Here is a 14915-nt window from a genome sequence, read left to right as displayed (position 1 = left end):
TGATACAGCACAGCGCAAATGGACTAGTTTGTTACATGTAATATTGTACGATAACCAGGGCAAAACTGAGGCTTGATTGTAGCATAGAACCTCATTTTTTGTCAATTTGTTGTAAAAGGTCAGACGAAAAATATAAACTTACAAAAGCCGAATCAATTTTTCCCATAATAAATAATCCAATTAATGTGTTCAATACCCAAAAATATGAAGACTAAACACTTTTGGGGAGAGAAGGGGGGACGGAAGAGCCACGCGGACACTGACTGTTTCACTCAAGTCTGCTACAAACATAACTTTAAAGAGTGGATGGTTAGACCTGTATACTTTCTCACTCGAACTTTACTGTAAACTTCAGCAGTAGGTACAATCATCCTTACGCACACAGGCCTGGCTCACTTTATTTATTTCCAGCGAACCACAATGAGAGCCATTATCCACAAATGGCGAAAACATGGAACAGTGGTGAACCTTCCTAGGAGTGGCTGGCAAACCATAATTACCCCAAGAGCGCAGCGATGACTCATCCAAGAGGTCACAAAAGACCCCACAACAACGTCCAAAGAACTGCAGGCCTCGGTTAAGGTCAGTGCTAATGACTCCACCATAAGACACTGGGCAGAAGCACCCTGCATGGCAGAGTTCCAAGACAAAAACCACTGCTGAACAAAAAGAACATTAAGGTTCGTCTCAATTTTGCCAGAAAATATCTTGATGATACCCAAGACCTTTGGGAAAGTACTGTGTGGCCTCACAAGACAAAAGTTGAACTTTTTGGAAGGTGTGTCCCATTACATCTGGCGTAAAACTTAACGCTGCATTTCAGAAAAAGAACATCATACCAACAGTAAAATATGGTGGCAAACACTTTTTCACACCACTGTGAATGATGTACACGCATCATGGCAAGCCAAGGCTCTCTATTATGACGATCGGCACATTGTAGCTCCCCATAGAGTCACATAGTGTCTGTCGCTCTTTTATAACTTTATTCTTACCTGAACACATCAACAGCAGTGCAATCCAAGACCATATATGTATTTCCAATCCCAAACAAACACGTCTCTCGTCCACTCATTGCAACAACATTTTCTCATTGTCACGAGACAGACCGAGAGATGCGTTCAGAATAATGTCTTTATTATGCGTGTATGGGTGGTCTAAATCAACAGAAATGCAATGAAAGCTCCTTGGTGGAAGAGCCCCGGGGGTGGATGAGATCCGCCCAGAGTTCCTTAAGGCCCTGGATGCTGTGGGCATGTCTTGGTTGACATGACTCTACAGCATTGGATGGACATCAGGGGCAGTACCTCTGGATTGGCAGACCGGGGTGGTGTTCCCCTTCTTAAGAAGGGAGACCGGAGGGTGTGTTCCAACTATCGTGTGATCACACTCCTCAGCCTCCCTGGTAAGGTCTCTTCACACATTAAGTCGAATGCCTGCTCTGAGAGCAGCGCACCAAAGCGCTTTCGCAGGTTATTGGCGCTTCACACTCGGGAATCAGCACCTCCAAGTCTGAGTCCATGGTTCTCGCCCGGAAAAGGTTGAAGTGCCATCTTCGGGTCATGGATGAGATCCTGCCCCAAGTGGAAGAGTTTAGGTACCTCGAGGTCTTGTTCACAACTGAGGGAAGGCGAGTTGGTTTGGCGTCTGCAGTGATACGTACATCGGTCCGTTGTGGTGAAGGGAGAGCTGAGCCGAAACGCAAAGCTCTCAATTTACCAGTCGATCTATGTTCCTACCCTCACCTATGGTCATGAGCTTTGGGTAGTGACTGAAAGGACAAGATCGCGGGCACAAGCGGCCGAAATTAGTTTTCTTCGTAGGGGGGCTGGGCTCTCCTTTAGAGATAAGCTGAGAAGCACTGTCATCCAGGAGAGACTTGAAGTAGAACTGTTACTCCTCCGCATTGAGAGGAGCCAGATGAGGTGGCTTGGGCATCTGGTCAGGATGCCTCCCTGGGGAAGTGTTCAGGGCAAGTCTGACGGATAGAAGGCCTCGGGGAAGACCCAGGGCACGTTGGAGAGACTGTGTCTCCCAACTGGCCTGGGAACACCTGGGGATCCGCAGGGAGGAGCTGGATGAAGTGGCCGGGGAGAGGGAAGTCTGGGCCTCCCTGCTTAGGCTGCCGCCCCCGCGACCCGACCTCGGATGAGCGATAGCAGAAGGATGGATGGATGGACAGTGTGACATGGTGATTCGTGATGATTAATTAATTAATTTGAAAACCGTGAAATCTGATTAAAAATTGTAATCATTTGACAGCCCTAATAAATGTATGTATGTACAGTATGTCACAAAAGTGAGTACACCCCTCACATTTCTGCAAATATTTTATTATATCTTTTCATGGGACAACACTGAAGAAATGAAACTTTGCTACAATGTAAAGTAGTCAGTGTACAGCTTGTATAACAGTGTAAATTTACTGTTCCCTTCAAAATAACTCAATACACAGACCTTAATGTCTAAACTGCAGGCAACAAAAGTGAATACACCCCTAAGTGAAAATGTCCAAATTGGGCCCAATTAGCCATTTTCTTTCCCCAGTGTCATGTGACCCATTAGTGTTACAAGGTCTCAGGTGTGAATGGGGAGCAGGTATGTTAAATGAATGCCAACATGTACTGTGACATCCTGAAGCAGAGCATGATCCCCTCCCTTCGGAAACTGGGCCGCAGGGCAGTATTCCAACATGACAACGACCCCAAACACACCTCCAAGACAACCACTGCTTTGCTAAAGAAGTTAAGGGTGAATGTGATGGACTGGCCAAGCATGTCTCCGGACCTAAATCCTATTGAGCATCTGTGGGGCATCCTCAAACTGAAGGTGAAGGAGCACAAGGTCTCTAACATCCACCAGCTCCGTGATGTCGTCATGGAGGAGTGGAAGAGGATTTCAGTGGCAACCTGTGAAGCTCTGGTGAACTCCATGCCCAAGAGGGTTAAGGCAGTGCTGGAAAATAATGGTGGCCACACAAAATATTGACACTTTTGGCCCAATTTGGACATTTTCACTTGGGGTGTATTCACTTTTGTTGCCTGCAGTTTAGACATTAAGGTCTGTGTATTGAGTTATTTTGAAGGGAACAGTAAATTTACACTGTTATACAAGCTGTACACTGACTACTTTACATTGTAGCAAAGTTTCATTTCTTCAGTGTTGTCCCATGAAAAGATATAATAAAATATTTGCAGAAATGTGAAGGGTGTACTCACTTTTGTGACATACTGTATGTACCGTATGTATGTAAACATACATACATACATAATCATAATGAATTGGTTCATTCATTTTATAGCAATTCTGGGTCAAAATTTTGTATTTTGCATGGTTACATTTTGATAAAGTTTCACATGAGCGCTGATAATAGATAAGTAATCATCCTACATATCTGATTTTGGCATCCTTCTGTTTGAATGGGTTGAATTTCAGCATCACTTTTTTTGTCCACTTACGATGGCTACGGTTTAAATCGGCATATTAATTTTAAACCAAATTGAAGAGAAATGTTTAACAATCACAATAAAACCGTATCTGAAGTACAAAAATACATACAACCAACATTAAAGCGTAATTTTTCTTTCACTGCTGCATCGTGCGGGTGATTGGAACACCAATTTAAAGGATTCAAGATTAAACACTCTTCATGTACAACATAATCATCAAACTTACTTATTTCTTTATATTATATACACAGAGCGAGTGCACCTCAACAGCGTGAGAGTTAATCTTTAAATTCTTGTTGAGGTCTCAAGTAATGTGTGGTCTTTGCGTGACAACGCTTAGAATTCAGACCTTAGATGTTTCACTGCACTTACAAAGATAGGATTTTTGCACTGGATCTCATTAAATGGTGTAGGTGTACCTCAGGAGGTTGCCAGTAAACAGCAGTGTACTTTATAATGTGACGATGTCACTTGGCCTCACAATCAACTTAACCCTCCTACAACATTATCACAATGGACACTTAGTTCTCCTTTGAAACTTGTGGCCAAGCCCAACAGCCCACCTTGGGACCATCGAGTCAAAGAGCGCTTGGCGAACAGTTGTTCTCTCTAATGAAGCAGAAATCCAAATTGACCTGGTGTGTGTCTAACCCTGAAGCCACATTCTGAAATTCCAGTGGTTTGGAGGGGCTTTAGGAATTTTCCACAGCCATACAATGTCTCCCAATCAACAATGAGGAACAGATTAGAGCGAGCCAAGGAATTGTATCCTCCTGCCTCCTCACTCTGTCCCTTGTTGCCGGCCCGAAGCAACAACAAATCTAGTCGAGCCAGTTTGTGTTGTGCAGAAGGGGATCTTACATGTACGTGGAGTGTTGTCCGATGTCTTGATCAATTTTACGAATAGCGTGTAACAGTAAACACATCTGCTCCATCAGGACACTGTTCTAATATTTAGGACCTCTTGGCTGACATTGCTACATTGGCAAAGGGATCACAGCAGCTCCTTAAACTGCTCATCCGAGACAAACCTTCCTCCCCTCCACTTCTTGGACCACTGCTGTCTTACCGTAACAGAAATCACAGCTGGAGGGGCAGTGCTTCTGCATCAGCTTGCGCTTGCTGTCACAATAGCCTTTACGAGCCCACGCCGGACAGATGAAGAACCGGTCCAAACATCCTGGATGAGACAGGAGAAACGATGTGGATCACAGAGCAGCTTTTGGTTCAAGGGAAATGTGTACTAGTGTTCTTCAGTGAAACATGTAATGGAATTTTTTTCCCATAGAAAATTCATGGAAATTGAATTCATCCATTCCAGGGTCAATCCATCACAATCATCAAACCTTTATTAACTGTGCAGGCAATGTTTTAAGTAACATTTCAACATTCTTGACTGTCAGACAAGTGTAAATGAAGTTAAGTGTTGTATAATAAAACTAGTCACCCATGGTGGACACATGACTGATGTGTAGGGTTTACAGATGTGGGGATGAGGTCGGTCAACCTGTTGCTTCAGGCTTTTTGCCATTATTCACTGTCATACAAGTGTACAAATAAGTTAACCACTGTAAATGATTAAACACAGTTTTGCAGTGTAAAATCCAGCGTGGAGCAAAAGTTAATGTGCTTTGCAAGATTCACATGCAGCTCGATGTAATAATTCTACATTTCCTCTGTGTACAAACTTGAGTGACACCCTTTATAATATTTTTTTGGCCCTTTTCTGCATTTGGTACCTAGCTGCATTCCAGAAACCTGGGAATCGGAAAGTATTGTGTTAATCTTTTTGCTGCAAAATGAGCTTAGTTCAGTTGTCAGGAAAGTCCAATTGTCTAATCTCAAACAAAACTAGTTTATTGTGGTCATCAGCCATGTTGTTTTTTTTTTTTTTTATGCCTAATGGGAACGCTTTTAGGTGAGCTCCCAGTGGAACAATGCCTACTTCCCAGGAGTTACGGTACCTAAAGGTGGAATTGCTGAGCGACATGTTCAAAACCATACAAAGAGAGGCTGTACTGAACAGTACAACATGGTGGGAATGTGTCACACAATGTCTGTTATTGTCTTGTCAAGACCAGTAATGTCAATTAGACTTACTGAGGGTAGATTTTGAGTGAATGCATCGTACCATAGAGACGGTGCATACCCCACACATCGTCCTGTGTGATCAGCTTGCGCCCAGTCAGTGTTGCATTCAGGTGCATGATAGCTTTTGAATCCCTGGAGTGCATGAGTCCCAGCACGTGGCCTATCTCATGTGTTGCCACATGGACGAGGTCTGTGAGCCAAACCCCTGCAAAAAACACACCGTGTTGATAGAATATAAATTTGCTGCGTAAATAAGCATGAGGACACGTGCCTTTCTTCCAGCTGAACCGCATGTTCCCCAGAATCCAGTATTCGTGGTCGTCAAAGTGGATCTCGCCCGTCGGTGGGAAGAAGGCGTGAGCCAATTCTCCCGTGATGCCGTCGAAACAGTGGTGCAAGTGGGACTGTAGACAGTCTGTGTGGTTGACGGGGTAGAAGCCTGCCCAACACACACACACACACACACACATATAGCTCAACACCAAAGAGGTCCTTTCCCCTAGCTCTGCTCCATTATTTCAGCTCTGGTTTCACCACAGCAGGGGGACGAAGAAGTGTACAGCGCAGTGATTTTTCTCAAAAAGTTATGGAGTATTCAAAAGGGATGAGACAGAACAAACTTGACTTAGAGGGCCTCAACACCGACTGACACGTATGGAAGTTGTTAAGCATTTATGTTTTTCCATTTTCAAATGATGTCTCTCACTAAATATACGATCTGTGGTTTTCTATGATTTAAGGAGTCTGGAGGCAAAGACATCTCAGCGACGACCCCACAGAGAGAATGATGTGGTAAAGCAGCTCAGACGGGAGTGTTGGAAGTCAGTGGAGCCACCATGAAATCACCCACCGATCTTAATGTCCGCCTCGTGGTCCGCTGGCACCTCACGGAAGCTGAAGGGCGAGACTTCGCTCCACATGGCAAAGGCCTTGGCGATGCCTCGACGTGTGTCAGTGGCATTTATCAGGTTGGTAGGGTAGGATAGCAATCTGAAATTCCAACAAAGCAGAATGGAATTTTGTTTGCTTACAAATGTGTGTTGTTATATTGACCTGCCAAAAACACCACATGTTCATTTTTGGCAGTTTTTGTTCCATAAATATTAAGACAGATGTTTTCAGCACTTTTTACTTGTAGGATTATGAAAGGAACAGTTATATTTTGGTGCTGCTCCAGATAAAAGTGGTGAATGCAAGATCTTTGTTTTTTACAGTGAAATAATTCAGAAATTACTCAAAAAGAATAAACTGATTTCATGACGCATTGCTTCAGTTCTCAAGCATCGTCATGGAGTTAGTCCATTTGAAAGAGGAGTTTTCTAAGTTTTGAATGGCTGCAACATGAGCGCTGTGGTCGCATTGTTCCTCTCGCAACATTGGTCACAAGGGGCACCTTGCTCTTTGTGCTTGGCCTGCGAGATCCCCAGATCTCACTGTGTGTGATTTTTTTTTTTTTTTTTCTTGTGGGGATATGTAAAAGATTGTTTCTTATATTATGTTCCACTGCTACCCACTAACCTCGATGACCTTAAAAATTTAATAACAGCGATCAACTCAGTGAATCGTGATATGCTGCTACTCGGGCTGGGTGGTATATCCATCCATCCTCTATGCCGCTAGGGTCGCGGGTATGCTGGAGCCTATCCCAGCTGACTTCGGGCGAGAGAACGGGGTACACTCTGGACTGGTCGCCAGCCAATCGCTGGGCACATATAGACAAACAACCATTTACACTCACATTCATACCTATGGACAATTTAGAGTCGCCAATGAACCTAACATGCATGTTTTTGGAATGTGGGAGGAAGCCGGAGTACCCGGAGAAAACCTACTCACGTACGGGGAGAACATGCAAACTCCACACAGAGATGCCCAACAGAGATTCGAACCTTCCTGACTGTGTGGCCAACATGCTAACCACTACGCCACCGTGTGGCCATGGGCAATATATCGATATTTATTTTAAGCGCGATATCAAAAACAACTATATTGTTCGTTTCGATATAGACTGGATTGTGCTGTTCTCTTGTATCTTGACACGGAGGTGTCTCACTCATCACTGCTGTGTGTCAGCACTCCTTAGCGGGTTGCTGCCCCGCCCCCACCGTGTTCCGTGCTACATCTGGCGACATTCCAAACCCTCTGGGCAACATATTTTTTCAAAAGCGACTAGCAAAAAATTTAGGTACATTTTCTGTCGTCGTTGGAGAGTTTTCTGGTATTTGGAAACAAAAAAGTGAAAGTAAAGCTCCCACTGTACACTGCACTGGAGACCCACGCATCCTCGAGACGCGATGCCACTGGGGTGGATCTGAAATGAAAATGTTTCTTAATCTTCATTAAATGACTATGCATTACACTCAAACCTCATTCGGTCTCGGTGACTTGTCAGTGTGTCAGAACGTGTGATGGAAGAACAATGTGTGATCAGTGAACAAGTAGTCCTGACTACAAGATAAAAGGTGGAGACTGGAGACAGTCTTGCTGTAATTATTACGCTATCTAGACTTTGAGAGGCGTTAGCCAAGATACAATTTTAAAATTATTTTATTTTGATGAAGGGATGGCCAATTTTAAATTATTTACAGTTCAAAACATAATGAAAGTGTTTTTACTCATTTTTTCGTCTCTCCTATGAGGTTCTGCTTTCTAAAGAAAAAAAAATACTGTTCAAAGTAAAGTATTTTTGAGTTGCTGCTCAAATTTTAAAAAATTCCTCTTAAACGGGACACTTTATTTCATGTTATTTTGTGCTTCTGATATTAGCTAAGGATTTGAGCATAGCTAAAGGGTTGTTATAGAGACGACTGATGGTTATATTTTACTTTTTCTATATTAATTTCAAAAAGAGAATGGACTGTTTTGTTTTAGCGACTATTTTTCGATAAGATTTTTTCAATTTTAATGAAACAACTTTAGGAGCATATTTGACTTTAATTTGTCTGAACTCACTTTGTGGAAAAAATATCGGGGTATATCGATATTCAACATAAATATATCGGGATGTCAGTTTTGGTCCATATCGCCCAGCCTTTGCTGCTACGCATCATGAAGGAATTCTCTTATTGCATCGATGTTGCCTGTGCTGCAGGTGGTGGCCACACTGGACATTTGTAAGACAGGGAATAAAACTTGATTGTGAGTAGAATACTTGTGACTTGGCTGGAGTTTTCTGTTGCTTTTCCTTAAAGCAGTGCTTCTCAAATAGTGGGGTGGGCGCCCCTGGGAGGGGGGCGGTGAACTGTCAGAGGGGGGGCGTGAGAGGCAGGGAGTACTTTCAATATTAGTGCAGACCTGCCAACATGTACAAATTTATTGAGTATTTGATTTCAAATCGGGGGGTGGGGCGTCAAAACATTTCTGTCCCCTGGCGGGGCATGACCGAAGATGATTGAGAATCACTGCCTTAAAGTATTGCATAATGAAATCGGTTCATTCTTTTTGAATAACCTTGTATTGTTGTATTATGTTCGACCGCAGCGGTTCCACTGTATATGCAAGAAGTGTGTCTGTGCAGGTGTACAATTTGGTGCTGATCCAAATAAATTTTTAATTAATTTTGTTGGACTCTTCTAGTTATAGAAGTCTGAAGCAAACGTGGATGAGGATACTTGTATGTGAGCTTGAACTTGTCCCATTTGAGCTGCTCCGGGGTGAGGGTGTAGCGCTTGTTCCTGGAGAGGTGAAGCACTTGCGAGTGGGCCTCTTTGCGCATTCCGATGAGCAACACAGTGGTGTAAGCTTCTTCCTTGGACAAAGAGAAGCCTTTGATTAATCACCTCACACAGCCTTGACTCTCTCAAAGAGAATTTAGGTGCTTTGGCAGCTCTGCCCGAAAGAAGGTTTGAGGAAGCTTGTGAGGAAATTGAGGCAGATAGATGACTGTTTTTCTGGCAGATTACAAGCGTCAGAAGGCTTTGACTTTAGCATTCAGGCATAAATTCCATTTGTCTTCTAACAGTATCAACAGTGCTGGGCTGCTACTATTTCATTGCTTTGCAAGTGAGGCACTTACTATGTTTTCATGCACTGGAATTCTACCTCACGGAAAATGAAGAGGTCAGCAGTGAAAGTGCTTTCCAAACACCGACAATGATCTTTGTCCCTATCGATCTAACGTGTCTTTGGAGTACAAATTCCAGGTAATAACACCTGGATTAGAGCCTCTTTGTACAGCTTTGAGAGACTTTCCTTGGGCGCTTTTGCAGTTTAGTACTCTCATAAATAAGCTGTGACCAAAGAAACAGGTTTTGGTTTGTCTTGGCGGCAATAATTTATATTATTGGTCACTTTTATGGAGATGGGTTTTAGTGATAGATCCATTTTTCCAAAATAGGAAGGTGAGCCAGAGAGTGCATGCGAACGGGAACACTTCTACTCCCTAAACGTATTTTAAGTTGATTTATAGGGAACATTAAAAGTGAAAAACTTAGGCTGCGGCCATTTAACCCTTCAGGACACTCATTCAAATACTTGAAAATGTCAAAATTTCACACTAGAAAATATGTCCAGGTTTGTTTTCTCAATTGTTCATTATTAATTGAATTAAATTTGTTTATATGTGACTATTATATAAGTTATTTTACTGATTGGCTGGGAGAAATCACATGGTCCCACTGCCTTATAGTGGTGGCGTCCATTTTCACTTAGGTTTAAGCTACCAAATGGGTCCAGGTAACCCTTACCATGATGCAATGGGATCCCTCTCTCTTCTTCCATCCCAATGTTTTTACACTCATATCCTGTTTATATGTGTTTCTCTACTACAACTATTAGTACTACTGGTACAGCTATTGCTTTGTGCATTGTTCTGTCATCCCACCCCTCATGTCTCTATCCTCTTTCACTCCATGCGGATGCCCCCCCACCACACAGACACACACACTTCAGTTTTGGTTCTTCCTCATAGAGGAGAGTGCTTACAGCTCTTATGGGGATCAACTTGATTTTTTTCACATGATTATGACTTGATAAGCACATGAAATAAGGATTGCATTATAAACTGCCTTTATACATTCCGAAATAGACAGCATGACATACAATTCAGCATTTAAGGAACAAACAATTATACAAGACTACTTCTGAACTTCATATGCTTCCCACAATCCCATCAAAACTGGCTTCTTCTGGAAAGTTCTGCCACGTATTAAACAGGTAGCTTTTTATTTGATCCATAATATTGCGTTGTTTAAGCTTCTGTAGCATTAATTTGTCTCCTTGTTGGGGTGCAAGATCTCGTGTCACAAGACCTCGCAAGCTTAAAACAAGACAAGATTTCCTGATTTCAGGAAAGAACTGTCTCATAGGTACTAGGCCTTGGACGATAATAAATAAATAACTTTCACACAATAAATGAAAATGAACTGGATAATTTTGCCGGCCTCAATATATCGCCATGTGCATGCGTGTATGTTTTCCTCGTCTCTGGCCTCCAAACAGACAGGAAGCGGTTCATTCCGTGCATTGGTTTCAGCACCTTGACGTGTATGTTCCAAAGAACGACATGATTGGAGTGAGCCATTTTGTCAGTCATACAGTCTCTTTGTCTCGGTGGGTGGAGGCGGGGCCGGTAGCATACACACAAAGTGCAGAAGAGCGTGATTTAGTAGAAATTAAAATAGTAGATTACAATATATTGGCATCTATTTTTTTAATACTTTTCTAAAAGTATTATTAAAATCTAGTCTCGTCTCATAGAACCAATCTCGTGTATCGTATCGTGTGTCTCCTTACACCCTAGTTGTTAGTTTCAACTTGCTTTCATTTTTGCTCTTGTATTTTTGTAGCTGCATATTTAAATATGCTCCGGGCCAATAAATCAGCTGCGGGCTGCAAATGTCCCCCGGACTGTAATTTGGACACCCCCGTCTTAGTCAGTCTCAATCATGGCTTGGGCTGTACACCCTGTGGTTCTACCTGTATCTTAATTATTCGTCTTCTAACTTCCTGTAGGATATTTGACAAGTAAATTAGGGTCTTTTAATGTGACGGTGCTGCAAGAATAGGGTGAGTAAATCCTGGTGTGTTTTGGGGTAAAAAGTCCAGGTCTTAATTAGTAGGTGTTCAGGGTTTTTCCTTTTCATATTGAGGTTTCTTGCAAATCACATTTGGCGTTTAATTCTTGGAGAAAAAAACTACCAAAGAGCCTTTATTCACTGTTGTGTTTTCCTCCCTCCTAGCTTCCTGTTTCTGCCTCACCCAATCAAGGCCATAGATGCAGTGCTTCCTTCTCTTCCTTTGCCAAATAGTGAAGCCGCGGGGCTGTGCTTCGACTTCTGATGTTGAAGATAACATGGCTGTATTATATTAGACTGCACACGCTCTATTTATTTCTCTCATTAATAAATAATACGTCATTCCTGAGGTGTTTAATGTGGCAAAGCCAGCGCAGATATTTCTCTAACTTGTTATGTTCCCTCAAAATCTCCCATGCTCGTAAGAAAAGATGTACCATAAACGTTGAAGCGCTGTAGACTAAACACAGACACAGAAGGGCAAACATTTTAAACAAAACATCACTGAAAATCTTTAGGGGACGCCACATCCAGAGCCATGGATTCTGACGTTTAATGCTTACTTGGATATTACTGTTTTTTAATATTCAGAAGGAAATGAAAAGACTCATTAGGTACTAATCTAATTTGTCTGGCTGGCCCTCCTGCCATGTACAGAAGATGCTTATCTCACTCAGGATGTTATGTAACCCTGAGCAGCAGCGGCACTCTTGATGGACACATAATGAGAGCGCGTAGCAAAGGAAATGAAATAAAGCCATCCCTCATGATTCCTCGTGCTCTGTGTCACACAGGGAAGTCCAGGTCCCTTTAGTAAAGTACCGTATACAGTATACAGTATATATACCAGGGGTCATGGAGCCACTTTTCCAAAATGAAAATGGTCAAGAGCTACTCATTTTTGTAACATTTATTTTCATATAGCTTATTTCAACTCAAACAAAGACAATATGCGTGTTTTACCAGAACATGAACAAAATGCTGGTATCCACAACTCACATTTTGTATTTCTGAATGCATTTCTGTCTTGTGTTCTCGCATTATTAACTGAAAACCTGAATGACAAGCAGACTTGCAGGCACCTCATGTGGTTGGTCTTGGTGACCCCTGATATATACTATATGTTGATCCATAGCTGGATCTCATTAGTGACAATGTTCATTATGTTAGCATTCAGAGTATTTTTTTAATTTCATAAATGGTATCGATTATGGATCTCTCTCGAAACTGACTGAGTGGGAAAATTCTTCCTCATAACAGTCGGGGGAAACTATATATGATACACCAGGTGTCAGTAATGATACTTTTTCTTTGATCCCATAGAATTAGTGCACATTGACAGGTGCATCACTTCTGTCAACACACCTCTAACTCTGTGAAGTCATTTTTTGTTTTATACACAAGAATCCCTAAATCACGTCCTATTACAGTGGAACCCCCTATTAGTGTACGCCCCGGTTAGCGCGTTTATCGTTTTACATTGCCAAATTTTGCCTCGGTTTGTGTGTGTTTTCCAGTTAGCATACAGTGTGGTGTCTTGTTGTGTTATCAATGCACAGTGTGTGGCCAACTGTATTCTGAATGTATTTTAATCAATAAACGTCTTTGTTAACAGCCTATTAGCTTGCTACTGCATCGAAACAGGAACTGGACGTCCACCTTCGGGATTTGATATGAGTTATTTCTTGAATTCAATAGTTCTTCTCACGTTCTCTATCATATGCGGGCACTTGGAACTTTCTTTGGCTACATTTTGGCTCATTTTGCAGCCGTGACATAAAAAAAAAAGGTGAGAAACAATACTGAATTCAAAAAATAACTCATAGCATAACACAAAGTTTTGATCTCACAGCCACATCGCTGTCTTTGTCACATCTTGAATGAAATTAAAAGTAACCTTAAATGTTAGTTTGTCCCTTTCGTTCGTCATTTATGCTGTATGTATTTCGAATGGTTTTCTGCATGTAACACTATAATAGTAAAACTATAAAAATGTGGGGGTTTTTTTTTTTACATTTTTGGCTTTCTGGAACAGATTAATATACGTTATTTCTTGTGGAAAAAAAAATTTTGGTTAGCGTCTATTTTGGTTGGAGTCTGGCATCCTGGAACAGATTAATGACACTAACCAAGGTTCCACTGTATTTACATGATGCATTGCCTCAACCCTGTGGAGTTCATCCCACTACTGCTTTACTGAGAATACAGAATGCCTTCATAATAATGTTTTACTCATGATACTTTTTTTTAAAATGAGATTTAAATTATCCGTTTTTTGAACACTCACATTTTAAATACATTTTTAGTATAGTATTAATAGTAATATTAGTTTTAAAAGTAATTTTACTCCAGAAAATCATTGTACAGGACTACATTTCAAGACTTTTTATTGAGTATTTTTTTAATATATATTTCATTCATATAAATGTGTATGTATATATGTATATAATTGTATTTTTATATTGATTGAAATACTATGTTGTATTTTTTTATTTATTAATATTATTACAATTAAAAATTTATAAATACAAAGAAATACAACTTATTTTTTCTTATTTTTATTAGTAGCGCTGTATATTACATTAGCTTTGTATTTTGTTAATTTTACATTATAGTATTATTTGATTATAGAAAGTGTATGACAATAAAATACATGTTTTCTTGGATTATTAAACTTGATTGTTTAGGTCACCAAATATGATTTCTTGCCCATTAACCCTTTGCAATTAATAGAGTACAGTAGTTCTGTATATCGGCCACTACTTCAATTTATACACAATATATTCTGATTGCAAGCCTAACAACAGAAAAGGCTAGCATGTAATAGTATCTATCAATCTATCTGGTATTGCAAAGCCAAACAAGCAAGTTCATGTCTTATTTATTAATAATCAAGTATATTGTATGATCAAATTATGCAATTGTACTGATATTACTCGTACTACTATGGGCGGGGAAACATAACCTAAACACATGGCAGTCCCAATTAGATACTGTATGTGTGCATCATCATCGTCAATAAAAATCCTAAAAAGTTGTCCCAGCATACCTCGGTCCTCCAAGAAGGGAACGCTGTGCTTTGAGGCAGGAGGCTTATCAGTGCGGCCGCCAACAGAGGCTCCCACCTCCAGCAGCTTCGTCTCCTCTGCCGACCGGGAGCCTGACAGCACCCCATGGTTACGGTGTCGCACATCCAGGAGAAGAAAATCAACAAACAGTCCATCTTGACAACTCGCACATGCTCGTCAGAAAGTCTACTACTCCTCGGCCATTGCACTCCCGTGTGAGCTGCTGTGTGCTGGAGACTGCAAGGTCCTAAGTGGAAGAAGAGGCAGCAGCGGCAGCAGCAGCTGCTCGGCTC

At 41.4% G+C, this 14915-nt stretch overlaps 1 protein-coding gene and 1 long non-coding RNA gene across 2 annotated transcripts in view; one reads left to right on the top strand and one right to left on the bottom strand.

The window, feature by feature from the left end:
- Positions 1-13929, top strand: part of LOC129180089 (uncharacterized) — a 15210-nt gene extending 1281 nt beyond the window's left edge. The window contains exons 2-3 of the long non-coding RNA XR_008570095.1: positions 412-582; positions 6281-13929. This is a non-coding gene — a long non-coding RNA (uncharacterized LOC129180089). The remainder of the gene's footprint in view (positions 1-411; positions 583-6280) is intronic.
- mmp23ba (matrix metallopeptidase 23ba) overlaps positions 1-14915 on the bottom strand; it is an 18671-nt gene extending 3756 nt beyond the window's left edge. Inside the window, exons 1-6 of the mRNA XM_054774109.1 lie at positions 14604-14915; positions 9152-9288; positions 6391-6530; positions 5812-5979; positions 5581-5745; positions 4519-4629 (exon numbers count right to left, since the gene is read on the bottom strand). Of these exons, the coding sequence (XP_054630084.1) occupies positions 4519-4629; positions 5581-5745; positions 5812-5979; positions 6391-6530; positions 9152-9288; positions 14604-14777 (895 nt within the window). The 5' untranslated portion in view covers positions 14778-14915. The remainder of the gene's footprint in view (positions 1-4518; positions 4630-5580; positions 5746-5811; positions 5980-6390; positions 6531-9151; positions 9289-14603) is intronic.

Source organism: Dunckerocampus dactyliophorus, chromosome 1 (genome assembly GCF_027744805.1).
Source record: "Dunckerocampus dactyliophorus isolate RoL2022-P2 chromosome 1, RoL_Ddac_1.1, whole genome shotgun sequence".
Classification (NCBI taxonomy): Eukaryota; Metazoa; Chordata; class Actinopteri; order Syngnathiformes; family Syngnathidae; genus Dunckerocampus; species Dunckerocampus dactyliophorus.
This window is presented reverse-complemented; position numbering and strand designations above follow the sequence as displayed.